Raw genomic sequence first — 27,819 nt, forward strand, 5'->3', positions numbered from 1 at the left:
TTACTGGAAGGAAGAGCCTCTCTGAGGAATAATATTTGCCAGACGAAGAAACGAATCCAAGGATTTCACAGTCTGTGTTTAAGCCATTGTTGGAAGACGTCGGAATCCATCATCTTGGGAAGCATGGAGACTACAATTCTAGCAATTGTGTTATTGGCAGTGATAGCCTGTGAATCGTCAAATGGGAAAGAGCTGTGTAAGTTTTTGTTTTTTTGGCACCTTATGTAATATCCGAAGAAAATACATCAAAATCGAAAACTGAGATAAACTTTCGGCGCACGTTCGATCGATGACCACTAGGTCCACGTACAGTTTTCCTTTAATGTTTCGTCGTTTTGATTTTTGGAAATATTCAGGGAATTTTCCGGGAATTTTCCACAAATATATCGAGAAGGTCCTTCAGAGCTGCATTAGACCAAAATATTATTCACGGCGTTTTCTTAACTTGTCTGACACGATACAAATGCTGTCGATTAAAGAGAAAAAAATCTTACAGCAATCCCATGCCATACTAAGTGCCATATTTGATAGATCGCATAGGATTAAATTTTCTTTCCGTGACATGTTTCACGACTAGAATAGGTCTTAATTTTCTTTCCATGCCGTCTTTCGTAGATAGAATACGTCCTAATTTTCTGTCCTAGATTCAACCCTCGGAGCAGGGGTGGAGAAAAGGCGGCCGGAGCCTGGTGCTGATTGCATCATCTGGTAGAGATTGTGTATTTTGTGGGGCCTAACCTCCACATCCCCACAAGTGCCTTCAAGGCATGTTGCAATGTGCAGGGTGATGGCCTTACTTCTTTTATACAGGGTGTCCCAGTTAAAAGTAGCCCGGCTCAAAGACATTTGTCTACGAGACAAATGACGTCTATATTGCACCAGTAAAATGGAATAGTCCATTGTAACGTGAACCGTGGTAGGTTCAAAGTCATCAGTTCACACATTTTATTTCTTTTCATGATCCTTGTCATGCAACTGTTGGTCGGAGGCGGGCTACTTTTAACTGGGACACCCTGTATATGTGGCGCGGGGAGGGGAGTGATTACGAGCATGCATAATGTACATTAACCAAAATTGTATAAGTATATATTGGACTCTGAAAGTTACTGTTGGTATTAATTCTATTTTGCAACGTTACTTTATTTCACGTCCCTGTATAACATTTCTCGCTCTTTATCTATTATATAACTGATTTCAAATGTTTTTATTTCTGAACGTTAACACATATTTCATGTTCACAGCTGAATACATACCAGTATGCAACATAAAGGATCCAAAGATCAACGAGTGTGTTGTTTCATCAGCTCAGAAAATGCTAGACATATTTACGAATGAAGGTAAGTTTCGCGTTTTATATTCATAGACGTCCTGTATATATTATTATAGAAGGTGACCCACGGGAAATTGGACGATATCAAGTGGCAGCCCTGCAGAAAGGTAAACGAGTTTGCACCACCTGTCGTGTTTTTACCACGAGCCACTGGCCAGTGCAGGTGTGTATTCATGAGGAGATCTCACTTATCGCACAATGCTCCAAAACGCCTTTTTGGTCAGGCTACAGCTTTCGTTGTTAGGTTAGACTTAGTATAAACGATACCTTTTTGGTCAAACCCAAAAAATTGCAGCGTGTTTATGCCAAGAACCCGAAACCTAACATTCCTGACCTAACAACGAAGATGAAGGGTGGGGCTTGACTAAAAAAGTTGTTTGAGCATTGTGCGATAAGCGAGACCCGCGTTAAAATGAGCGTTATAAGCGTGCAGCGTGATCACTACACATGTTTCCAGCAGGATGGGGCTACGGCCCACACGGCCCGTAAAAACTTACAGCAACTCTTCCCAAATCGAGAAATATTTATTACGGTTATTAGTTATTGTAATTTTTTCTCTTATTTTCAAGGTATGATTGCGATTTTCCAGTATTTTTCACCTTGATGTTGTAGCAACCATGATTGTCAACATATATGTAATTTAACTCGTGTACTTTCCACGTAGCCAAATGTACGCTCGCATGCGTGACCTTCGACCACGTTGTAGGCGTAATCATATTATAGATGGGGTAAAATGTCTGCATGTTGTATTGGATTGAAGGGGAACAAGTGTATAAGTTTGCTAATTTGAAAAGTTTAGTAAGTAACTTTATCTGTGTACGGGCTCTAATAAGGTACAAATATTCAAAATAGTATTGTCTAATTTCTTAATAATAAACTGAGTAAGTAATAACCGTTTCAAGGTAATTAGTTGGATGTTTTGCATAAAGGAATTCAATAGCAACACTAAATTGGAAATGCAATACAGTGGAACCTTCATAACTCGAACTTCAACATCTCGAATTCCTTGATAACTCCAATTTTTTGTAATCCCCTTGAATTGTCCATAACACTCAATACTAATTTTACCTCAACAACTCGAATAAAACCTTGATAAGACGAATTTTTGTACAGTTTATGGCATTCGAGCTCAATAACTCGAAGGTAGACTATGAAAAACCTCTATGAGTCGAAGTTAAATTCTAATCACCTCTATAACTCGAAGTTTTAGTCGCACGGACCTCAATAAGTAGAAGTGTTGGTCGCGTACGTACAATGTCAGGTGATCAACTTTCGTGTCGGGACTTAAACTCCCCCACCCTGCCGTGTATGTAACCATCATTGTTAATGTGCTTAGTGTGCGTTGTAAACTTTAGGCCTCTATAACTCCGAAGTCGGCGATTTTGGCCCTCGATAACTCGAACCTTGGTAAGTCGAAATCCTTGATAGCTCGATTTTTTTCTTTTGACCCCTCAAGTTAGAGTTATCAAGGTTCCACTATATTTTCGTCTATTGTCATTTTCACATTTTTAAACGTAATTGGATAATAATTGTTTTCCGTCATTCCCATCAAATTCCTACCTCTCCTCTGTAATTCTGATTCTTATGTTTTTAAATTCGAAAAATCTAGCATAATTCCCTTACAGTAGTTTTCAGGGTGAAAATAAACTTTCTTTAAGTTGCCTAGCAACGTCCGTTCCCATGGTCAACAACAAGCACGGCAAGCTCTAAAGAATTTTTTGTTATTATACCCATTAACATTTAGTTAAAACAAGCACGATGTAGATATTTTCGCATTGAGTATAGTATATACGTAATTGTATCTGGACCAGTGATGCGCCGTAGACTATAAGTTTAAGTCTTCATGCGTTGTCTACACGTGATCTACGCGTAGATTACATTGGGTTGTAGTTTACATAGACTACGTAGACAATCTAAAGTGCATTAAAATTAATTTGCAAGGCTTTCATGAAAGCAAAGTGACATTTTCAACTATATTGGTTCCTAACGAAATGAAAAGAGTCCTATTTACAACAAAATTTCTCTTCTCTTCTATCATCAACTATGGAAGAAGATAAATAGTATGAAAAAACAACAACAGATGGCAGTCGTGAGGCAAGATTGGTCTTTTCCCCATAAAACACAAGAATATATCCTATATTAGGTTTCTTCCTAGGTGAGAAATTGTTCGAATTTGGAAGAAAGAGTATGAAAAGTTCTCTTCACACATCAGCAACTGATACGCAGTATAATTTTCTTTTAATTCCACGGCGCCCTTTGTTAAGTTATCACCTTTCGCCATGTTGTTTACATATATTACCTAATCTACGTGTATAAAATAGTCTACGTGTAGAATGTAGACTATCGTTCTTTACGCGTAGACGCACATCACTGATCTGGACTGAATCTTCTTCTTATGTAGATGTCACCCTTGTTTGAGGCACCTTTTCAAACCTAGGAGTTCATTCATCTGTGTGTTGTTCATCTGTGAGAAATGTAATGTAGCTAGACAATTAAGAATTGAAGGAAACAATGTGTGCTGCAAAAAATGTCCATGGAAACAGTTGATAAGGACATGAAAAAAGAACATTTTCACCCTTAAAGAAGGGCTAATTGAGCGATTTTTAAATTTTCTCGGCTTTTTAGGATAATTTCATTGGGGGTAGAATCGGTCATTTCTCGCCTCCGGGGCTTCCTTCATGCAGAACATTATATATATATATATTGGATTGTATTTTTGTTATTTAACGTCGATTTTCTGCCACTTTTGGCTAATCGCGACTGAGAATGAGTGATGATGTCACGAAATTAATGAAGGGACACTCACAAAAAACACCATGCCCAGGTCGGGATTCGAACTCTGAACTCCTAGCATCCTTGCGCTCTGTGCTAACCTATCCCCAACGCATATCTAATGTACACCCAACGGCGAGAGAAACAGTAGACGAGTCGTCCGCCACCATTTTCATTCAGTCTGTATTACACAATATGTTGACAATGAATTGAAATAATGACGTCAATAAGCAGAGAACAATGCCTGCTTCGAACCAACATAGTTTCATTCCTTAAAACAACATAGGACGTAGATTAAAAATGTAATGAATATGGATATGGGAACAATGCAAGCAGCTGATTACATCGCCCCTCCGCCCGCTTACGGTTCCAAATTCGCACCACAGGGAAATTCTTGCCTTGGTCAATTTGACAAAGCAAATTCGGACACATGATTAACGAAATAATTTTCTTGTAGGAATAAAAGAGCATGGGGTGGTCCCTCTCGAAGGAATGACCGTCCCAAAAATGAAGATCACACAACCTGGTGGACTGTCCCTTACGCTGACAGACGCAAAGCATTATGGGTGGACAACTGGGAACGTTTACTATGCAGAGTAAGTAGGGCAGAGGGGTGTGAACCCCTCGCAACCCATATTTCGATTTCGTAAATATCTGAAAATTAGCGTGTTCGTTGCTTGTACAGCCAGATCGTACCTAGATCCTGAAATGCTCATTCATTCATTGCCGTAGACATAGGTAACACTCATAACACCATACGGTGAAACGAGTATTTCAGGATCTAGACGTTCCATTTTTATTTCAGGTGAATGTACGTACGTGTGTTTTAAATCACAAATTTTTCAAATGTCTCTTTAACAGTATCGTTAAATTATTATAAATTCAGAGTTCAGAAAGTTACTAAAAATTTCAGTAATGCAGCATAATGTTCATTCCTTTTCTTCCAAAAGTAACACTGGGTTCCCATTCATTTTGCAAAACCAAAATCACTGATTTTTCGAGGGTTAAAAGGGAATAATATTTATTTTAATCTCCACGTAAAAAGCACAATAGACATAATGAAAAAATCACCACTTGTTTTCCAAGGAAGCAACTATGAATTTTGCGAATCGAATATTAAGATATTGATAATGTAAAAACATATGTATTTTAATGTATATGCAAGATCAGGTGCATTTAGACATTCCTTAAGGCTAGAACGTTTATGCCACTTTTTACTACAATTAATGCTTTTACTTTTCTGCATGTATAAACCGCTTATTAAGCTTAAGTTAAAATAACATAGCGCACAAAAAATCAACTTTCTTTGACTATATGTAAATAATATGAAGTTCAGATGTGGATTTTTTTGGGGGGAAGGGGGTATAACCTCCTCTCGCCATCTATTGGAGAAATAAAATAAAGAATAGAGGTCCTAAACACCCTGGTCTGAATTTCCATGCACGTCACAACTCACAAACCTCTTTTACTCAAGGTTACACCTTCTAATTAGTATGGAGTTAAAATGCTTTTTTTCTTGTTACACTGATTTTGACATTTATTTTTGGACGTTCTCCCATAATTAAAATGTTTTTGTTCGCAGCGTATCGCCGCGGGAGTTGAAAATGGTGCTGAAGCTGAAGTTCGACTTTTACAGCATAATTGGGAACTATGACATGAAGGGGCGCATTCTTGTTCTTCCGATCTCTGGATCTGGACCCAGCAACTTCACCATGCGTAAGTAAGCACAATTATAGCTCTTTTCAGTTCTTACGTCGTTCGTTCTAGAAGCTGGCAGGGGAAGTGGGGAGCGGGGATTACGCAACAGACCAACCAGACAACAGCAGTGGCGCCGAGAGACACGACGCGGCCGGAAAAAGCACTACGTGAAACTCGTTCTACTGGCCGCAACGTTTCTTATCGTGCTGGATTGGTCCCTTCCCCGCTCCCCACTTAACCTGCCAGCTTCTAGAGCGCCCGCCGTAAGAACTGAAAAGAGCTATAGTGTTCCATTAGCAGTTGTTAAAGAGGGAATTATGTTATTTCTTATTCGACAACTGCTTTAAAGCATCACGAGAATCGTACCTGTAGCACTGTATGAATGTGAAACGTGGTTCCTAAAGCTTAACTCCCACTGAGACGCGGGGAAACGCGGCAAAAGAACTTCTGTTGTCTGCTTCTATTGAAATCAAATTGTGTAACGCCCACTACAGGGAAACGCGCTGAACCGAAGCGGGAATTTCCGTGCTAAAAGTCTGCAGATTACCTTAAAGGTTATCGCCCACTGAGACGCCGGAAACGCGTCTGTGGGCGTTAACCTTTTGTTTACCAGCTATCTATAAATAAATACCTCTAGGTATACCCCTTGTTTATCAGCTATCTATATATAGATACCTCGACAAGGTCGTAGTTTTTACGTCATAATGTCGCTATTATTCGCTGGAATTGCGATTTTCTTCTTTTATATTATTGTTTACACATATACTGGACCGTAAAGACTTTTTCCCACATAAAAAGGGGAGGAAATGCCGGGAAAATGGCGGCTTCCTTTGAAACTGAGTCATTGGTGCATAGCATGTCTTTTGGAGGTACAAGTTGTGTTCTGTTACTCGTATGATAAAAATGCAATTATTTTCTTGTTCCAAATATATCTGCGATCATTTCCATGTGTATTATGACAATGTCCTGTACTTTGTTGTCCAGGGGCGGAGGGGGGAAGGGGCATTTTCTTCAGAAATTTTGGAATTTTTCGGTTCCTCCCCTACCCCCGCATCCATGTATACACTCAATGTGCATAAATTGTATGTAGTCCGAATCTATGGTTCATTCCACGTATAAGGGTACTTGATTCATCCGTCTAGGGTAATTAGTAGAGCCCGGATTTCTATGCAAAATGCATGTTTTATGTAGCATGCAAAAACTTATGGAAAATCTTTTTTTTCTTTCCGACGAACTTGTAAAGAGTCTTTTGAGACGCATATGATAGCGCATATAAGTGCATATTTTGAGTGAATTTTGTTTTGCATGCATATTTCTTCAACTTTGCAGGATAAAGCATATTTCGAATTTTATTGCTACATACTAGCATATTTCATAGTCTATCAAGAGATAATAGCGTTGAGTTTGTTGCCCACAATAGTTGGTAAATTCACTTTCGACTGCACGGCGATACCCGAATGGCGAACATACCAATTTAATATACAATATACACTATAATTTTTAAAGTTCTTTTCAGCATTTTATGTAGCGCTTTTTAAACAACAGCGATCTAGCACCTTCTGATGCTTTTACAACTGGCAACTAGCGCGAAGCCTTTCTCGCGACTTGGCAACTATGTGGAAAGGGTTTCTGCTGTCAGTATCAAAGGAGTTCACGAACGTGTAAGTGTTATTTTGTGTTGTGTTAAACATGCCACCTGAAAAATCAAATAAGGCAGTATTGTTGCGTAAATACGTACAAGCATTTGGAAATAGTGTATTTACAGAAGATGGGCCAGTTTTGTTCTGTGTGGTGTGCGAAAAAAAGAGTTTCAGCAGAGAAGAAATTTCAAGTTACTGAACATGTCAATACAGCAAGACACAGGGCAGCCCTTCAAAGAAGATCGCGCAGTAGTAGTGGGAAATATGATAGGATAAGGACCACTTACAAGTGTAGGAAAGGCGAGGCTATTTGATTGAACAATCAGATTTGCTTATACTTGAAACAAAGCCAGGAGGGGCCTATACCCCAATTTTTTAGGTGTGATATGCTCTGATTTTTAAGAAATTCAGAATTTCTAGTGTAGGAAAGGCGAGGGCCCACAATCTGATTTGCTTGCACTTGAAACAAAGCCAAAAGGGGCCTATACCCTAATTTTTCAGGTGTGGAGGTTTGGGTTTAAGTCCTCATAAAATGTGAAGCCTCCTCTGAAGGCAAAATGATAATATTGTTGCCTTGTAAACAAAAGGCTCTCGGTTCGAGTCCTGATAGATTGAAATACATGTGGCAAAAATAAAATCTCCACAAGTGAGATTTTGAGAATAATTACTGCTACTTGATAGCCCCCAGATCTGAAAACCCTTCTTTCTCCTCTCCTCAGACAGATTCGGCCATGTGTGTAAAAGCTATATCTGTGTGATTGTTGTTTATAAACTTGTCAAAAATATGGCTTTTTTAATATTGTTTTTGGCCATATTTCTATGCTCTACAATTCTATTGCTTGGGGTAAGCAATTATAGCTCGGAAAAATGCATGAATTGATATTAATCTATCAAAAGACTAATGTTCTGCTCTTGCCGGCACGCAAGAGATAAAATCTACACGCTAGAACGGAACATTAATGATTTTTCAGTGCAATTCACTGAAGGGGTCATTAATCTTTCCGTGCAACAGGGGAAAGGAAAACAAGGAAAATGTAATAAAAATTGAGACAAAGATACACATTTTCTGACCCAGTGGCAATGAACTGGCCCTCTTCATGTTGAAAGCAATTCTATTCCGATAATACGTACCTAGGCAAGACTTGGAGAATATTATAACAGAAACAAAATCCAATTTTGTCTGTATCAAGGTCTTCAGAACCCAGTAAAATGTGGGCATATTCCATTTGGAGACGTGTTAATATTGTGGCATTGTAATCAGGGGCTTTGGGTTCGAGTCCTGTATAAGATTGAAATACATACAACTGCCCACACATAAGATATTCACTGCTAGCTGATATACAGTTGAGGTTTGTGTATTGTACAACAGGATAATAGAGCAAATATCTTCTAGAACTGCTCTGTGACTCTCTCATTTCTTACATCATAAACATATGATTTTTCTCCTATGAGAATAACACTACATATGGTGTCATCAGGTAATGCCTCATGGAATTCACAGATAATTTTAATATTTGTTCTGTCATTCACCACAACCTGTTTTCTTTTTGAAGAGTTAATTACAAACATGGGTCTCTGTGCTTTGAATTCATCTGGTGTGTAGTACATGTCAGTATTGCCTGTAGTGACACGTTTGAAGGATGTAAATGCTTCATATAATTTAAGGAAATCGTCCTTGGACATGTCTAAATTATAATTTTCTCTAGGAAATACCTCATTTCTGCCATTTTTAAGATATATGTTCTTGATGTTGCAGTTATCAAATTTACTTGAATTTTTTTCCTGATTATTGTGTCTTCCAGTCTGAAACAATACTACCACAAAATCAGGCATGTCAAATTGAATACTGGAGAATGAATTTGTAGCATCAAACTCATAATATGTACCAGATGCGGGCTTCTGTACGCATTGATATGTATAAAATTGCAGAGGAATCTGTGGATTTTTTATTATATCTGCTTTGTATTTAAGACCATAGCTGGCCTCATACTCAACAACAGGGATTCTTAGCTCCATAGTCTGAATAATGCATTTGCCTGCATCTGGTAGGGTATTAGGCAGAGCTTCCCCTGTAGAGTTTATTGTGCTGTACCTCATCAAGGCATTGTTATCATTTGCAGCTCTTCTAAATGTAATTCTTAACCCACCCTTCCACATAATATCTTTGAAATCTGAGAAGAATCCTGGCAACAGGCGCATGGGGAACAGCACTGTGTGGTTTTTAGATAATATCTTATCACCAGCCTCGAATCCTCCTATTTTGTAGTAAGAAGCCTCGGTTTTGGATAATTTTAATGTGGCCAAAGCTGTGGAGGTAATGCCGGGATAATCTATTCTGTTTATAACAACACCATGCTTTCTGATCTCAATTTCAGAGAATAGATGGGGCACAAAATTGTCTACCAATCTTATATTTGAATTTGCCGGATAAGCTGTTCCATCGAGCTTTACAACATCAAATTTGATGTATAGATCTGCTCTGTGGGGGTGTATAAAGCCATCCCCTACATCAAGATCAACCTCTATCTCTGTGTTGGGTTGATTTAAATTTGCAAATGTCCTCCTGTTTGGAGGGAATGATTGTAGCTCATAACTCTCAATATTTTCCATTGTATGTATTTTTATTTAAATGTTAATCTCTATGATTGCAGTTGTTGTGGCTCCAGCAAAATCAACTAATTCTTCTTTTTCATTAGTGACCATCAATTCAATATTATCTATTCTGTTATGACACACAGGAAAATATAATGTTGGGGATGGATTGTAGATGATGGGCTCCATAAATTCAGAATTAGGTTTGAATGTTGCAATAATGCCTGTTTGTTTGTGAGAGCCTATGCCATTTGATTTGGTGATCATACCCTCGGCCACATTACAGTGAATATTTAGAGTTTCTATGGCCAAGAATTTAGGTATATTCATAGCAGTGTGTTTGATGCCTGCTTCAAGTTTTGTGTTGTTCTCAAATCCTAACAGCTCTCCTATAGTACCCAGATTCACTGTTTCTGTGGCAGATACAATTTCTACTCTGTGAGTGACAGAATTTTGACTTAACACTATACCTCTGGGTAATTGAGCATTTAGAGTGGATAGATTATATTGCCCTGGAGTGATGACAATTTTTTCATCCCCAACTGCAATTGTGTTGTTGTGGTGTGTAATATTGGGGATGAGGTACATGCCATAAAATGCCCTGAGAGCTATTGTTTTGGGATACACTATGTCATCATGCAATTTGAGTTTTAATATTGAATTTTGGCTGGTGAGATGGAATACCCCCATGATGTTTCAGATACCACAAGGCTTTTTGAAAATCTTCAATTGATGGTTTATTTATTTGAGACATATATCTAAGAACAGATAAACACAAATGTCCACAATTAACATCTTTGAAGTTTTGAACACGGGCATTATTGTAATAAAGATTAGCTGATTTTAGATATTTTATTAAATTTTCAGGTGGAACACCTCCAAATGAATCAAACACAAATGCTTCATTTTTTAAATATTTAAGATAACAAATCCAGTGAGTGCCCTGATTTTTGTACTCATCCAAATTAACAATGCCACACTCTTTGTTGAGTGGTTGTTCTGGTAAAGAATCAGACATGTACACACCTCTAAAATGTTTGATGCCCAGTGGCTTGATTAAAGCTTCAATATCTTGGTTTGTAAGGGGCTCTTGTTTTTTTTAAACTTATTCATGGCTCTCTTAACACCTTTGCCTTTTTTCTCCATTGCCAGGTTATGGCGCTTCTGCTCATCTAATTCTGCCCTATTTTTCTTGGCATCTATTACTGTTTTTGCTATGCCGGCTGAACCCCCAGCCAAGCTCCCAACAGCCCCGAGAGCAGCTAAGATGGCAGGGATGGTAAATATAAATCCCCCCACATGTGATTTTTTTCTTGATTGCTGTAATTTTTTTAATTGGGGGGTACTAAGTAACAATTTCATACCATGTCCCTTTGCAATACAAGAATTTTTTTTCTTGCGCTGTTTTTTGGTTAAGAGACTGTCAATAGTTTTAAGAGATTTGAGACCTGCATAAGGTACTTGATACATAACACCCTTGGCCTTCATTGTAGGTTTATTATATACATATTTACAACCCCCACCCCAGTTTTTGTTTGGTGCTCATAGCTATGGTGGTTCCCAATGCTGCTATTTTTTCACTCAAAGATGCATCTTTGCTTACAAATCTGCCAAATGCAGCCTCTTCTAATTTCTTGTCTGCAACATGTCTCTTGTCAAGATCAGAATGTGTGCTGTATGCTATGTCATGGTCTCTACAAGCAGCATCTAGGGGATTAACACCAGTATCCCCTCTGTTTAATCTATGATCCAATTTTGTACCGGGACCACAATATTGATAGCCTGGAATGTGTAGTTCAAATGGCAGCTTGTTTATAATGTCATTAACAAGGCCCCGACCCTCAGAAATATTCCAAAATTTAGGTGGTAGAGTATTAATAATTTTTATGAGATATCCAATCCCCTTAGTGTCATTCACTATAAAATTAGACAATTTGGTGCTTATCATGTCCATAATTCCAACCTTTTCATTGTAAAAATTGTGGTTCCCAGCATTTTCCTCCCCAGCTATCACCAATAGCCTATCTACAAGTTTCCTGACATCATCAACCCACACAAATTCTTTGGGCAGGGTGTTGTATTGTTTGATTCCACTGCCAGTCTTGATCTGTGACCATATGGGCTTGATTAAATTATTGTATTTTGCCCCACTGCTCGACTTGACTCTTTTTTGTGTGGGATCATTGTTCTGGTATAGAGCATCTGATTTTATTAATATTTCTTTGTAATCCTCATAATCTTGATCTGTATAGCTGCCAGGCCTTTTCCTAGTCATCAGTTCCCACAATCCAGGTGTACCGGTGTACTTAACAAAAGCACCTTTTTCTCCGAGTCGAGATTCTGAATATACAATTATATCATCTCCCATAAATGTTACTCTGAAATTGCCAATTCTATGAATAATGCTGCCATCAAGCTCTGTGTCAGCATATAAGCCAAACACCTCATCTTTATTGTCTTTAGGTGTGGTTAAATATTTTTGAGCAAGAAGACCCAATTCAATAGGATCCTGACTAGCCTCAATTCTTCGAGGAGCAACAGGACTAGGTGTATGAATACTTGAAAGTGGGGTGAATGGATAATCTAATATGTTCCTTGCAGCTACAGGTACAAGCTCTGTGAGCAAATTTTGATTTTGATCTGTAACAGTTTTGATATTTTTACCTAAATTATTAATAGCATCAATTACAGGCTGTTCTGTTTGTTTGTGTTTTTCATAAATTCCTCGGTTCTCTGATTTCCATCCCTTAAATCTTTTTACAAGATAATCTCTTAATTTAAGATCATCAATGATTGGCCTTTTCATGGTTATTTATTTATGTTTCAACGTCTAGAAAATTGTTGATTTTATTTCTGTATTTGCCACTATTGGGTGTTCTTGTCATATCAATTGTGACAAACCCATAACTGTCCTGGTTCCAGCACTTGCTGCAAAACTTGGAAAAATCATTGTAGCTCAGGTCTCCACCTACATATTCATCATGTATGTGTTTGAGGTTAGTATGGTCTTGATGAAATACACATATAAAATTGCTATTGTCTCGGATCAGTTGCTTGGGTATTTTTGAAAAAGTCTGTGCCAGGTAGAAGCAATCAATGTTTTTGTGCCGGCCCTGTGTAAAGAAGTTTCTAACCTTGTTTTGATTATCCAGTATAATGTCATCAAACACAACAACAGAATTATCGAGACATTCATGGAGTGGCTTAACATCTGGTTCAAAAGTGGCAATATCCAATCCATCATATAGCTTCATCAGTTGCTGATATTTTAATTGTCCCAAGCTCTTAGAGAAGATATACAAGTGCCTGTTTTTCCAGTCTAACCAGTTGGGTGCCAATAAAAAATTATCAACCATTAGTGTAGTTTTACCACAAGCAGATGGCCCAACAATAAGACACCTAATATTATCAGGTAGCAACTTGCCATTTCTCTTATTCTGCTGTTCAGGTTCTGGCAGCCTCTTTATAACATCCCAGGTGTTCATATTATTATTTTGTCTGCATCGATCCAGCTGTGTTCCGGATGACCCAGCCATTTGACAAGTAACTTTTTGCCTTTTCTGCGGATAATTTTTTCTATGAGATATGTGTCAGGCTGTTTAGTTTTGCTGAGCTCTTGTTCATAGAACCTGCCTTTGAGAATTTCTCCTCGGTGATCCTTTATTATATATGTGTTAAGGGTCCCGGGTTTAACTTGAACCACTGTAAATAATTCAGTGCTCCAGTTTCTTGTAAAGCCTCTCTTGAATAAGTGCTTATATTTGCTTATTCTTACTTGATCCCCAATCTTGTATTTGGCCTTTCTTGTTGTTGGCTGGTATCTAGGATAATAAACAGTGCTGATCAATTTTTGCTCATCAGATGAGCTTATTACTTCAGAGGGTTTCATGTTGATTGTGGAATGGACCGAGTTGTTATATTTATGTAGAAGTTCTGGAAGAATATTAATCCATTTATAATTACCTTGAAGTGTGAATTGTTTATACATAAGATTTTTTAAGGTTCTGTTGAATCTCTCTACAATTGAGGCTTTGAGATCACTGTAACTCGAATAATGTTTTATTGCCTGGCTTTTAATAAATTGTTGAAACACTGAATTATAAAATTCTTTGCCATTATCTGTTTGCAAATAGCGCGGGGATCTTCCACTCTGATTGATGATTGTTCTAAAAGCTTCTGTAACACATGTTCCAGTCTTGGATTTGAGTGGCACAGCCCAGGCAAATTTTGAAAATGTGTCTATTACAGTGAGTAGATACTTGTGGCCCTTGTTGATTTTGTCTAAGTTTTTCAACTGCCCACTTGCCATTTCAATCAAGTCGCTTTGCCATAAATCATCTATGCCCTTTGTGACTACTGGGAGTCTCTTAAAATTATGTCTGGCCTGTCTGTGTAATTCATCAACAATAATTTTTCTAGACATAATATGTAAACAAGAATATTGCAACTATAGGGTGTTCAGCAGCTGATACTGCAGGATTTTCTAAATATAATTTGTCCCCTATCTGTATTTTAAATTCCAGAGTGCCATCATCTTCTACATAAGATGTTTCTAATGTATTGGGGTCTGTAAAATCCTCTAATTCTACACTGCTAATTTTCACTTTGTTGTTAGCATTTGTTATTGATAAGGTGGGGTAGTGGTGTGCCTGTGGCTGTAGCCAATATTTGATCTTGATTGGTCTCAATGTGCCCCCAACAAAAAACTGGTAATAAAATTGTGCAGGGGACAGCATATATATTTTGCCACCCGATGTAAATGGAGAATCATATTCTTTGTTGGGGATGCTGTACAATTCAAGAATTACTGAATGTTTTGGATTCTCGATTATGCCTGTTATTTCCTTTTCTGCAGTAAGCAATCTGCTTGTTACAGATTCAAGGTGCTCATTGATGGTCCTAACAATCTCATCGTGCCCCGGCTTGATTCTTATGTCAACAGCAAGTTTCTTGTATTGTTGCACAATTTCTTGTAGCTGGGTGGCAAAAACAGACAAAGCATTTGCTTGATTGGATTCCATGGTCCCTAGCTGTTGCTTGATATTAGCTACAATTTGTTGCAAATTTTCAACAACTGCCAATTTTGAATTTTGAGCTGTAAGATCATGGACCTGTCTTCTGATATCCTCAAACAGGGCATGCAGTTCGTTAATATGTTGATTGGTTGGAAGAGTAGCCACTGTCTGAGTGAGTTGTTTGATCTCTGCCTGGATATTCTTGATATCTTCTGATTTCAATATCCTATTCACTGCTCTCTTAATATTTTTAAGTTCCTGTGATGTAGGCAAATTTGATACTGTATTTTGCAAAAATTCAAGTGCCAATTTCACATTGTTTAATTCAGAAGCATCAGCCACATTTTGCATAGCATTTTGGAGCAGGGCTATATCTGCCTGAGAGGGTGTGGATTGTTGTAAAATTTCAAGCTTTGTTTGAATATCATCTATCAAGTGATGAAAATGAGACAGTTCAGATTCAGTGTTGAGGTTTTCAAGCTTTGTGATTTGTTGCTGGACACTGACAAGGGTATCTACAATCCCGGGCAATCTGGATTCTAGTACATTTGCCAAATCACTTTGCACTGCTGCTATTGTACCTTCAAGATGGGTTATGGAACTTTGAATTTTTCCAAAATCTTCATATGTTTCAAGTTGCAGCTTAATATTTGCTACACTCCGAGTTATTGCATTTAAAGCATCAGAAGATGGCAAATTGTTCATAAAATTTTCAAGTGTCTCAATTTTTTCTTTAACCTCGGCTATGGCATTGTTCAGAGGGTCCAGATTAGGTATTTGGAGTGATTGAATCTGTTCTTTTAGAGTGGAAATCACTAGATCAAAATCTTCTTGTGATTTTATGCTTTTGACAATTGTTTGGAGCTGTGTCTGGACATTATTAATCTGTTCTTCCAATTGCTGTTTCAATTGCTCAGAGTTGTTAGCCTGGGTCTTAAATTTGGCTTGAAGAGCTGCAACAGCCTCTTCCAAACTTTGAAAATTATCCAATGTCGCCAGGTCAGTATATTTCTGAAGCAGCAGTTTGAGTTCAGAATCAATTTTAAGAAGAGGGTCCATGCATTGTGATTGTAAATTTGTAATTTCTAGTTGAAGACTGGCATTGAGTGTGGTTTGTAAAGCTTGTAAATCACTTCTTAATTTCTTGACTCTGACATCAAGCATCAGAATCTCATCACTGTGATCTTCATGCCTTGTATGGCCAAAAATATCATTAGGCATTTTGTTTAGTAGTTATTTATTATAGAGTATCTGATTCTTAATTCTATAAAAAAAGGTATAAGCTTATCATAAGATCCAGGGACTTCAATATATAAGCAGTCACCAGCAGAAACAGTATAAACAGTGCCAGAAACCATGTTTGAGTGCTTAATTCTGTAAATATTTCTCCCTACTGAAATTTTAACATCACCCTCAGGGGTTGTAATAAATTGCAATTGCCCACCTACAGGTAATTGGTAATGATTTAAATTGTTGTTAAATATGTACAATATTTTGCCTGTTTCATCATCAACATCTGTAAATATGCTGTTCAGATGAATAATTAACAAGCCACTCAGTTTAGACAGCATATCAGAAGAGGGTTGTGGTGTTGGCAGGTCCATAATAGCCTGTTTTTTGAACCCAAATAAGTTCATAGGCATGTTTATTTATTTCAATTCATGCTCTGTGCTTGTGCATTGATTCCCATTTTTCAAATCACAATGACCCCATGGTAAAGTATGTATGCCACATGATAAAATGCGTCTCTTATCATCACGTGGGTCCAGAGCCACTTTTCTTACAACATTTGAAGTCAATAAGTGATCCACACTCTGAATTCTGGATTCCGATGTTCTGATTAAACTCTGGGATTTGAGGCAATTTTTATAATCTTCAAATTTAAGCTCTTTTTCCACAGCTACTTTGCCAATACCCTTGGCCTTTTTGACAACAGCACTACATGTTTTAAAACTGTACATCTTAGCACTTAACCCAGCAAATTCCACAATAACATCACCAAGTGTCTCATCTTTTAACTTGCCGGGCACTTTTTTGTTGTGGTGTTGAATATTCAAATGGCTTGGCAATTCACTGGTATCAAAGTATTGAAACAATTCAGGCTGTGCAATATCTTGATAAACATCTTCTGTTTGAATATCAAGAATAAAACTATCCGTATCCATGTACATCAGTTTTACATTATCACCATAAAAAGGTTTCAATACATCATAATACAATGTTAACATATGTAATTTGGACAATTCCAATATTGCAGCCCCTACATAAATAGGTTTATCAAACTTAATTCTTGTTTTTTTCATGTTGAAAAGTGCCATATCTTCATCATAAATTCTTCTGTAATTGAAGTTGGGCTTTGCAACCAATTTTTTGCTCAGGCTGGGGTCAGTAATTATTTTAACATCGGTATGTTTTCTGACATTTTCAATTGTTTTGCCATATACAGAATTGACCATCAATTTAAACAAGCTCTTATCAAATTCGCTCTTTGCAGATGTTCGAAGCTTTGTATTTGTATCAATGTATGGCTTCAACCATTCTGAGTGCCTGAACCTTAAGACTTTGCCAAGTTTGGTCACTTGAACACCATGTTTCATCAGGAACTGGAGGTTTTTGTAATATATGACACAACCCTGTTTTGGCTCCAGTGTCATCATGAGCTTCTTCTGTTTAGAGCCAGGTGAGCACTGAACCTCGGGAATTGGGGGCAGATCAGAAAATTTGTTATGTAAATCATCTGGAATTGTCAGATCAACCTCTAAGAAGAGGCCATAGTCACTGTCATCAAAGTCCTGAAGATCCTCAATATTAAAATCTTCAACCCATTCAAGCCCTGCATATGGCAGTTTCTGCATCATGGCATGACCATAGAGGCTGTTTGCATCCACATACAATATATAATTTGATGGCAGTGCTGGATTATAATCAGGCATATATTTGTTATTTGCTCTGGCATATCTCTGAGAGCATTGCACCATGCCTCCTCTTATATCTTGCTCCACAAACAGATACATATCTTGATCTTGGATAAGATCCAATTGCATTTTAGTGTTCAAAAACATTGCAGACCATGCTAGGCCCGGGGCACTGTAAAAATACACTGGGTCCAATCCATAATTTTGCATGGAGGATTTTCTGAATGCCTGCATTATATCAGCGAAGATGGTCACATCAAGTTTCAAATATGCCATGTGATAATCACCAAATGTCTGGCATTCTAAATTGTCCCACGCCAATTGGGCACGGTGATAATCTTCATCTGTGATTCCAGATCCTCTGATTTTGCTGTAAAACTCATGTTGTGGAGGCAGGGAACACTCATCAAATTTAGAAAAATCTGTAACATAATCATAAGGATATACACCCTTTCGCCTAATTAATTTCTGGTCCAGATTTGGAAACACTGCACGTGTGATTTTGAATTCACCATCAGATAATCGAGTGCTCAGTGTATCCAGGCTATCAGATAAAAATCTGTAAGAATCAAGAAATCTTATTTGAATAGAAAATCCATTAACTTTAATTGTTTTGCTAATAGATATATATTTCTCATCATTTTCAGCTAAAATATTTAAATTCTGCTTCTCAAACCCCTCATACCTGATCAAATGATGGAAATCATAATTGGATGCTCCATGGCAAAATATGGGGACAAATCTTGGTCTCTTGATCTTAATATTACAGCTATTACACAGGGCCTGTTTATATCGACCATCTGTATGAGAATGGTGATGCACCTTGATATTTGTATCTGAAAATTCACAATCACATAGCGAGCATTTTTCTGCATTGTTGAAATCCTCAATCTGTTTCTCTGTTAAAGGCAACATAGGTTTTGATTTTAATAAGATGTTAGATGCTATGTCACGGCACTCATTTTCTATTCTATGTGCAAATTCTTTGATGGCATCTGGTCCCATGTATAAATCTATTTTGGTAACAACCCCATCCTGTACAACCACATAACAAAAGCTGGAAGGTTCATGTAGCTGGTATGGTGTAATAGAAGATTCTTCAGGATCTGGGCTACAAAATGCAAGAGATTTGAGATTTGATTCAAAATCACAGACAATATATGCTGGGTGTTCCAACAAGGCTTCAAACTTTTTAAATTTGCAATTTTCACTTGGATTGGGCATCACCATATGAACAGGTTTATGATTGCCACAGTATTTCAGATGCTCAATTAACTTGTTTTTGGCAATTTCTGTATTACATTCAGGAACTTTTTTTGTTGTTTTTTGACCATCAAATACACGTAAACATCTTCTGCACAACTTGAATATTCTATTAGATTTGTCTAGTTGTGTTCTCACTAAAGCTTCAAGATTATGTATCAGAGTGTAATGATATTTGCCATCCCCTTCAATTAAGAGCAAATCAATCGGAATAGCAGATTCATCATCAAATGCACTGATTCTGAGAGGTTCTATTGAGCAATTATCACGGCCAGTGGAGCAAATAAAAACATTAATAGATAATTGTTTGCCGTTTATATCCCTGGCTCTTTTTTCAAATTTATCAATATTCTGTACAGACATTGGATATTCTAAACCCTCCATTGCATCGTCAAAATCATGTTCATGGTGTTTGTAATAAGTTATTCTCTCAGGATGCCTTACAACTGGAAACAAAGCAGCTAATATACACCACAAAAAGCATTTCTCATCATTATTTTTAATATTAACCACAGCTTTTATGTTTTTAATATTAGCAGGTAATGGCAAATATGTAGAACCTTGTAATGGGCTGAATTCAGAAATATTAACATATAACTTGTGTAAAGAGCCGCATAGGCTCCATCCAGACTCTCTTGCCTCAAATTCAGAGTGTTTAATATTCAATTGATCTATCAACCTGCTTATTATTGTGTCTGAATTTGCATTTGAATATACAGGTACAGTTTCTGTTATGTGGGGCTGTGTAAATTTTGTGCCGTTTGGCTTCTTATATTCTGTAAACAATTTGAGGGACAGCTTATAAGAGCCATTTTGTGCATTTAGAATTGCCTGCAGATCAGGTTTTTTACTGTTCAAAAAATTCTCAATACCACATCTTGGCTCTGATACAAACCAATAATCTCTTAATTGGCCATTAAAACTGCTATGGATGGGTTCATAGCGTGGCTGCTTTGCCGGTCCAGCATTAAGAGGTGCTTCGTGCTTTCTTTTCAGACCAGATGTAGATGGTTGTGAGGGCAATGCTGATGACTGTACATAAGAATTACACTTGTGCCATTTGTAATATGCCTTGCTTAATATTTTATGGCATCTTGGACACATTTTCATGGCCTTTCTGCATTTCCTAGGCTTACAAATACGGCAATGCCTAGCCCAATGAGAACTAGATATATTTTTATTACACTGATTGCAATATTTTTGTTTTGGCATTTTTTCTTGTTGTTTATTATATAAGATTTTCTGGGCTTCAATTCAAAATTTTATACTTAATAAAAATATCAGTTGGGTTTAGCAGTTAGTGGCTAAGCTGGTGCTTTTATACCTAAACAACAGCAGTAAATAGGTTTTGGTGATAGTTTTGCTGATGTAAAACACACTTCACCAGGTTTAAAACCTCATCTCTATATCAACTAAATACAATTCAAAATTGGATTTTGAACTGTGCAATAAATATTCTGTAAGTCTCACTTGTGTTTATATTAACAGAACAAGACAAAACCAGAATTGTATTCAGGATTGCATGTTTTCATACAAAAAAGCCATATTTTTGACAAGTTTATAAACAACAATCACACAGATATAGCTTTTACACACATGGCCGAATCTGTCTGAGGAGAGGAGAAAGAAGGGTTTTCAGATCTGGGGGCTATCAAGTAGCAGTAATTATTCTCAAAATCTCACTTGTGGAGATTTTATTTTTGCCACATGTATTTCAATCTATCAGGACTCGAACCGAGAGCCTTTTGTTTACAAGGCAACAATATTATCATTTTGCCTTCAGAGGAGGCTTCACATTTTATGAGGACTTAAACCCAAACCTCCACACCTGAAAAATTAGGGTATAGGCCCCTTTTGGCTTTGTTTCAAGTGCAAGCAAATCAGATTGTGGGCCCTCGCCTTTCCTACACTAGAAATTCTGAATTTCTTAAAAATCAGAGCATATCACACCTAAAAAATTGGGGTATAGGCCCCTCCTGGCTTTGTTTCAAGTATAAGCAAATCTGATTGTTCAATCAAATAGCCTCGCCTTTCCTACACTTGTAAGTGGTCCTTATCCTATCATATTTCCCACTACTCGCAGTAAACAACAACTGCTTACTATCGCGTCCACTAATTCAACATCTGAATGCACAGTAAGTGATACATTCTATGTAGATCTGTGTTCTGCGTTTGTGAGTGCTAATATTCCTTTGTGGAAACTGAGCAATACCCATCTACGAGGTTTCCTTGAAAAGTACACGGGAATGAAGGTGCCAGATGAATCAACGCTACTTAAAAACTATATGCCTGTTTGTTTTAATGAGGTCATGGGAGAAATTCGGGAAGCGTTGAAGCACGAGAAAATATGGGTGTCTATCGATGAGACTATTGACGCGGCAGGACGTTGTGTTTGCAATGCTGTTGTTGGTGCAATGAAGGCGAGTGGTAAACCCTACTTACTGAATATCGAGGTGTTTGAGAAAGTGAATCATTCCACAATTGCCAAATTCTTTAACGATTCGTTAACTTTGTTGTGGCCAGATCACATCCAGTATGACAATGTGCTACTGTTTGTTACTGACGCGGCTCCGTACATTGTCAAAGCAGCATCTGGTTTGAAAGTGTTGTATCCTAAATTAGTCCATCTGACTTGTATTTCACATGGTCTTCATCGCGTAGCAGAAATAATCAGATACCAATACCCGGAAGTAGACGCACTTGTATCAAATGTAAAGAAAGTATTTTGAAAGCTCCTTCGCGAGTACGTCTCTTTCGCGAACTGGCGAAAAAACTCACGGTGTTGCCAAAATAGCGTCAGAAAAACTTCGCCAAGTATTAGACAAAAATCCCGGGTACAGAACAATCTGTGACATTGCAAATGTACTGAATGGTGAAAATGTGCACTTGGAAGAGGACCTAAGACAGGAGGAAGTTTGGTGTTTCTCACATGCACCAGAGACTTCTGCTGATGTAGAAAGGAACTTCTCGATCTACAAAACGTTTCTCACTGACAAACGCAGAGGGTTTACAGAAGAAAACCTAAGGAAGACGTTCATAGTTCATTGCAACAGAGGTCATTAAGGTAAGATGTTAATACCGCAACCGGTATTAACACGATGGGGCTCGTGGCTATAAGCTGTGTCGTATTATGCAGAAAATTTCAATGAAGTGAAGGCAGTCATAGACTCACTAAAACCAGTCATAGACTCACTAAAACCAGAAGACGCAGCCGCTATTTGTGTGTCACAGAAATATTTCTCTAGAAGTGGCATTGAGAACGAAATTAAGTATATACACAACCACTTCTCGAGTATACCTGCAATTATTACACAGTTAGAGTCCCGTAATAATCCTTTGCAGCATTCACTCTCTTTGTTGGGCGAAGTATCGCAAACTTTGTCCAGTGAAACTCACGGTGTTGCCAAAATAGCGTCAGAAAAACTTCGCCAAGTATTAGACAAAAATCCCGGGTACAGAACAATCTGTGACATTGCAAATGTACTGAATGGTGAAAATGTGCACTTGGAAGAGGACCTAAGACAGGAGGAAGTTTGGTGTTTCTCACATGCACCAGAGACTTCTGCTGATGTAGAAAGGAACTTCTCGATCTACAAAACGTTTCTCACTGACAAACGCAGAGGGTTTACAGAAGAAAACCTAAGGAAGACGTTCATAGTTCATTGCAACAGAGGTCATTAAGGTAAGATGTTAATACCGCAACCGGTATTAACACGATGGGGCTCGTGGCTATAAGCTGTGTCGTATTATGCAGAAAATTTCAATGAAGTGAAGGCAGTCATAGACTCACTAAAACCAGTCATAGACTCACTAAAACCAGAAGACGCAGCCGCTATTTGTGTGTCACAGAAATATTTCTCTAGAAGTGGCATTGAGAACGAAATTAAGTATATACACAACCACTTCTCGAGTATACCTGCAATTATTACACAGTTAGAGTCCCGTAATAATCCTTTGCAGCATTCACTCTCTTTGTTGGGCGAAGTATCGCAAACTTTGTCCAGTGAAACTCACGGTGTTGCCAAAATAGCGTCAGAAAAACTTCGCCAAGTATTAGACAAAAATCCCGGGTACAGAACAATCTGTGACATTGCAAATGTACTGAATGGTGAAAATGTGCACTTGGAAGAGGACCTAAGACAGGAGGAAGTTTGGTGTTTCTCACATGCACCAGAGACTTCTGCTGATGTAGAAAGGAACTTCTCGATCTACAAAACGTTTCTCACTGACAAACGCAGAGGGTTTACAGAAGAAAACCTAAGGAAGACGTTCATAGTTCATTGCAACAGAGGTCATTAAGGTAAGATGTTTGGAGAAAAAATAATTGTTCATGCATATCTTAGTGCATATTTCTGATATTTTTCGTGCATATTTGCATGCATATTTTGCTGTTTGTTTGTGCATGGGAATCCGGGCTCTAGTAATTAGCCTCCAATATACAGGCGTTTCAAGGTAACTCTGCAATCCGAGGCTTGAGTCAGCGGCGCACAGATATGTCGTTTGGAAGGGGGGCTACAAGTCGTGTTCTGTTGCTCATATGATAATAATGCAATTCTTTATTGTTCCAAACATGCCTGCGATCATTTCCATGAGTATTTTGACAATGTTCTGTACTTTGTTGTCCAGGGGCGGTTGGAGGAAGGGGCATTTTTCTTCAGAAATTTTGGAATTTTCCTCTTCCTCCCCTCCCCCCGCATCCATATATACATTCGATGTGCATAAATTTTATATAGTCCGATTTTATGGTTTATTCCGCGTATAACGGCACTTGATTCGTCCGTCTAAGACAATTAGCTTCGGACCTACAGTCGTTTCAAGGTAACTGCGCATTTTGCTGATTGGCTCAGTGGCGTACAGACATATCGTTTTGGGGTTACAAGTCGTGTTGTATTGTTCATATCATAATAGTGCAATTATTTTCTTGTTCCAGACATGCCAGCGATCATTTCCCTGTGTATTTTGACAATGTCCTGTACTTTGTTGTCCAGGGGCGGAGGGGCATTTTTTCTGAGATTTTGAAATTTTCAGGTTCCTCCCCTCCCCCCGCATCCATATATACACTCAATGTACATAAATTGCATGTAGTCCGAATGTATTGTTCATTCTGCGTATAACGATATATCATTCGTCTGTCTAGGGAAATTAGCCTCCGATCTACAGTCATCTAAATGAAACTCTACATTTTGCTTAAAATTGGACCGGTAGCAAGGAGCTTAACTGGAAAAATGGGCTTGGTAAACAAAAGGAGCTTTACACGAGAGGGCATTTGGAGGCGCGGGCAACGGTAATTTTCCACCTTAGAAACTTGCAGACTTCTGGCACGGAAATTCCGCTCCTCGGTTCCGCACGTTTCGCTGTAGTGGGAGTTACACCATTTGATTTCAATAGAAGCAGACAACAGAAGTTCTTTTGCCGCGTTTCCCAGCGTCTTAGTGGACGTTAAGCTTTAAAAGTTTATCCCTTACTAAGGCGCCGAAACGCTCGGAGGCGGCTTGTGGAATTTCCATGACAGAAGTCCGAATTTTCTTAAGCACGAAACTTCATGAACATTGACTTTTTAAACGACCGGCGCGGCAAGGAACCGTTCCTAATTAGAAATTCTTGGACGTTAACATGAAATCGAGAAGCAACATGGCGTGTGCTCTGACGTCACTCCCTTTAAGCGTAGAATTCAATAGCCCCATCTAGTTCGTTGCACTTTTTGACACTGGATGTAGTGCTGGTGTACCTCGATGTCAAGCTGGTTCGAGGTAATGACGTTCGACCAAGTACACGGATAGCGGTGTTCAAGTTCAGAAGATGCAACAAATGCCTGTCTGCTGCATTAAACGTTCATTTGATTAGTTAGCACGCACCAGGTGACCATACACCATACGCTACACCGCTCCAGAACGTAGTGCAAACGGTGCAGACACCAAATACACTACTTGACACCAAATGAACGAAGTAGACGAGTCTGTGTTGCACCGTGTAACCAACTAGGCGCGTGAGTGCAGACAGAGTCAAACAGTGTCGCGTACTGGACGGACCTGATATCTTGTTCTTCTTCCATTTGATCTTGTACGAATAGCTTTACTCTCTATGCTAAACTAATCATCGGGTTTGTGAATGCTGACAGATTTCAGTTCATGATGTTGAAAAGTGGATGTTTATTATGTGATCACCATATTAAACTGTTTTCATTTAATTCCAGATGATATTGACGTGACGTATACACTGAGTGGAACTCCGGTGAAAAGGGACGGTGCAACGTTCCTGCACCTGGCAGACTTCAAGCTCACGGCTCTTACGAAGAGGGTGTCGTTTGATTTCCAGTATCTCTTCGGTGACAACCATGTACTAAGTATGTTGTACGTTTTCTTCAGTCTCTTTAATTTATATTGCACAAATCCTATAAAGGAAAAAGTGCTTGCACCATTCAGCGAGCCAGTGGTGACCACTTCACATGAGTAACTTCGATTGGTTGGTTTATTTTACTTCGCTATCACTTTTGGCTAATCGGGATGATGAGGCGGGGCAGAGTCACAAAAACTTTTATTATTATTATTATTATTATTATTATTATTATTATTATTATTATTATTATTATTATTAATAATAATAATAATAATAATAATAATAGTATTATTAATAATATTTACTGGTATTATTGATTTTATTTTTGTTGTTGATATTATTATTATTATTACATTACCTACTATTACTACTACTACTACCACTACTTATGTTTTTTTAAACTACATACATTTATAATTTCCGTATTCTTATATTTATATATGTACAATTTGCATAACTGTATACTTAACTGTTTTCTATAGTTAAATTATCAGTGTAAAGTAGACTGTAAGCTTAAATGTAACCCTACTTCAAGTAATGATAATACTAATAATAATAGTTGCTGTAACGGCCTGTAAGTCACAGAAAACAATACGTATATCTACAATTTCACCATTCGAATTGCATTAACTCTTTCCAGAAATCTCGGGGAGAGGGGAATACCCCCCTGGCCCCCCTGCGGGCGCCCATGGGTGATGATATGATGAAATTGATGAAAGGACACTCACAGAGAACACCCATGCCCAGACCACGATTCGAATCCGGAACCCCTGTCGTCGCAGCGCGTTGTACTAACCACTCCAGCACGGAGGTTGGCGGGATTTTTAACAAACTGAGCGCCAAAGACAGACACAGACATAAGACATCCTCCCCAAGGCTAATGGCACGTCCCCCTTAAAGTATTTAATTACGACAGCGTGTCTACTATTATCCCATTACTGAAAGTCACTTGTTTTAACTTCACTGAACACTTTACTTCATCTGTCCCCTAAAATCTTCCTTTTCTTCATCTAACGGATTGAATATGGTGCATCTAGCAGCAAAACTGACTTGGAACCAGCTAAAGTAAATGAATTACTAAGGACATATAGCTATGCAGCATGGTGACAATGTGCAAACTTTCTTTTAACATATATTTTAGAATATATATATATATATATCTGTTGAATTTCATATAATTCTAATGAAAAAATCCCGCCCCCGATAACTTTTGTTCGCCCGGTCCACACTATTACCTCCATGTGGGCACCTCTGTAACCGAGTTACTTTTGGAAATGAGTAACTGTAAACTGAGTTACTTTTCAGCAAAATAACTTTAGTTCATTTACCTACAAAAAGTTACGTTCCAAACATGTGAAATTGAATAGAAACAATTGCATTTATATTTCATGTAACTGCAAAAGAAATTCTGTAAAAGTGGTAAGTATTACCTACGTAAAATGTGTTTCTGTAATGAGCATGTCTTGATTTAATTCTTGTTGCTATCTTTTTAGGCGAAGCTATGAATAGATTCGTAAGCAAGAACAATAAAGAGTTGATAGAAGATCTCACCGCACCAGTGGAAGAGGCCATGAGCGAGCTTTACCATGGATTGTTGAAGAGGTTCTTCGACAGTGTACCATACAATCAACTGTTCTCCGGCTTATCAGATAATTTATGAAGAAAATAATGGCGATAATGTCCAATCGTGCACTGTAAAAATTGACCGTCATTTTACTGTAAAACCATGAACAGCGTGTATGTCAGTAATGCCACCGTAAAAAAAGTAACTAGAAACAACGAACAACCCATAAGAACAAGAAAGCAATACCACATCGCTCCTTGTCCTTCATTTGTTTGCACGCAGTGCCCTCCGGTGACAGTAGTGTAAACCTATGTTGCTTCAACATCAACTTATATATATATATATCTACGTCAATTATTTATATTTCAGTATCAGTTTGCAGCCTCACGATAACAGTACAATATATTTTTAATTATTTGTCGTCATGTGTGGTATTTGTAATTTCGAAGTTGAATTCAGAGCTTTGAAGTTTCAATTAGAGATAGATATACTGTTGAATGAACTTGCGGTGAACCATCAGTAGATTTTACGATGCCGTCAACAAAGATATGGATTTTTTTTACAGTGAACGATAATTTATAAGTACGTACAACTGACGGTTAAGAAAACATTGTGCAAATTGTCCATGGCCATTTTCAATCTTCTTTTTATTGTTACATCGTCATGTTGTTTTAATGAATGAAGTTGTGCTGGG

General features: G+C 37.9%; 1 protein-coding gene across 1 annotated transcript; it reads left to right on the forward strand.

The window, feature by feature from the left end:
- Positions 1–27,310, forward strand: LOC145994279 (protein takeout-like). Its single transcript, XM_083130382.1, has 6 exons — positions 1–196; positions 1,242–1,337; positions 4,560–4,698; positions 5,685–5,818; positions 25,419–25,568; positions 27,055–27,310. Exons 1-6 carry the CDS (start codon positions 124–126, stop codon positions 27,219–27,221), a joined length of 759 nt encoding a protein of 252 aa, XP_082986508.1. The 5' UTR covers positions 1–123; the 3' UTR covers positions 27,222–27,310.
- Positions 27,311–27,819: the final 509 nt, after the last annotated feature.

The sequence above is a fragment of the Lepisma saccharinum genome, chromosome 10, assembly GCF_977018435.1.
Source record: "Lepisma saccharinum chromosome 10, izLepSacc3.1, whole genome shotgun sequence".
Lineage (NCBI taxonomy): Eukaryota > Metazoa > Arthropoda > Insecta > Zygentoma > Lepismatidae > Lepisma > Lepisma saccharinum.

What these genes read in the sequence shown, in the direction of transcription:
- LOC145994279 (XM_083130382.1), top strand. Translation starts at nt 124, where the DNA reads ATGGAGACTACAATTCTAGCAATTGTGTTATTGGCAGTGATAGCCTGT. An exon ending in AGACATATTTACGAATGAAG is followed by an intron (nt 1,338 to 4,559) that starts GTAAGTTTCGCG and finishes ATTTTCTTGTAG; the next exon opens with GAATAAAAGAGCATGGGGTG. An exon ending in GGGAACGTTTACTATGCAGA is followed by an intron (nt 4,699 to 5,684) that starts GTAAGTAGGGCA and finishes TTTTGTTCGCAG; the next exon opens with CGTATCGCCGCGGGAGTTGA.